The sequence below is a fragment of the Chinchilla lanigera genome, unplaced genomic scaffold, assembly GCF_000276665.1.
Source record: "Chinchilla lanigera isolate Chin_1 unplaced genomic scaffold, ChiLan1.0 scaffold00018, whole genome shotgun sequence".
NCBI classification, from domain to species: domain Eukaryota; kingdom Metazoa; phylum Chordata; class Mammalia; order Rodentia; family Chinchillidae; genus Chinchilla; species Chinchilla lanigera.
In genome coordinates this window covers 14208257-14209415 of record NW_004955419.1, presented here as the reverse complement: position 1 = coordinate 14209415, position 1159 = coordinate 14208257, and the positions used below count along the sequence as shown (strand labels likewise).

The 1159-nt window shown below is 42.5% G+C and overlaps 1 protein-coding gene and 1 pseudogene across 4 annotated transcripts in view; both read right to left on the bottom strand.

Annotated features, from left to right (window-relative positions):
* The window catches only part of LOC102016056, a 4570-nt pseudogene extending 4146 nt beyond the window's left edge, over positions 1 to 424 (bottom strand).
* Positions 1 to 1159, bottom strand: part of Cdc26 (cell division cycle 26) — a 12321-nt gene that overhangs the window by 9072 nt on the left and 2090 nt on the right. For 2 of the 4 annotated variants that reach the window (XM_005382682.2, XM_005382683.2), the window contains exon 3: positions 707 to 788. In XM_005382682.2, coding sequence (XP_005382739.1) covers positions 707 to 788 — 82 coding nt within the window. Of the gene's footprint in view, positions 1 to 706; positions 829 to 1159 lie in introns of all 4 variants that reach the window. The other 2 variants (XM_013513138.1, XM_005382684.2) reach the window with 1 other exon arrangement.

The following is a 1159-nucleotide window of genomic DNA, read 5'->3' as shown; positions in this document are numbered from 1 at the left end:
GGGAACCGAACTCACGACCTTGCGCTTGCCAGGCAGGCGCTTTTGCCGCTGAGCTAAATCCCCAGCCCCTAGAACTTTCAATGATACAAATAGACTGCTGCGGCACACATGCCACAGGTTCGCCACCACTTCCTAGAACCCATAGGGGGGAAATTTTTCTGCAGATGTAGTTAAATTAAGGATCTTGAGCCAGGGAGATTCTTTTGGATTATCCAGGTAATCCCTAAAACTATTCACATATATCCTGTAAGAGGGAGATGGGGAGATTTCACAGACAGAACAGGAATAGGCAATGTGACCAGGGAGAAGATTGCTCTGAAATGGCCACAAGCAGGGAAACATCAGCAGCCATCAGAAGCTAAAGAGCCAAGACACGGAGTCTCCCTGGAGCCTTTAGAGAGAACACAGCCCCTGATACCTTCATCTTAAGCCTGATGATACTAATTTAGATTTGTGGCCTACAGAAGTAGGAAAAAATTAATTGCTGTTGTTGTAAGCCACCACATGCAGTACTTTGCTATGGCAGTCACAGGAAGATAATGCATTAAATCTGAGATACCTGTAAAGCACCAAAGTAGAGATTTCCAATAAACTGTTGGTACAAGAGTCTAAGGTTCAGAACGCCCTAGACTATCAGGGCCTAATTCCTAGAACCTATAAATATCGTTTTAAATATGTCCTAAGGGTGTGAAAGTTGTACTTTTACCTCTAGGTCCTTTCGAATGTTCTCAAACTCTTCAATGTCATCAAGTTTTAGCTCCAGGCGCGTTGGTTTTCGTCGCAGCATACTGAGGTCAACACAAAAGAGTGAGACCTAGTGAACTATAGCTGTTAAAAGTGGTAGAGAGGAAGAAAAACTGCAGGTGATAAGTTGCAGCTACAAATATGAGATTAATTTATAAGTGTGCACACTAAACTGAATGGCAGTATTGAAAAATTCATTTAGATTCACACAGACTACTAAAGTCTTTAGGTGCCTGATTATTATACTTTTATTACATGATACGGAGATCTACAACACTGTAACTAAAAAAAAACTTTTTAAAAAGAATTTAAGCCAGGCGTGGTAACACACACCTGTAATCACAGCACTGGGGAGGCTGAGGCAGGAGGATCCCTGCGAGTCTGAGGCCAGCCTAGGCTACATAGTGAGTTCAAG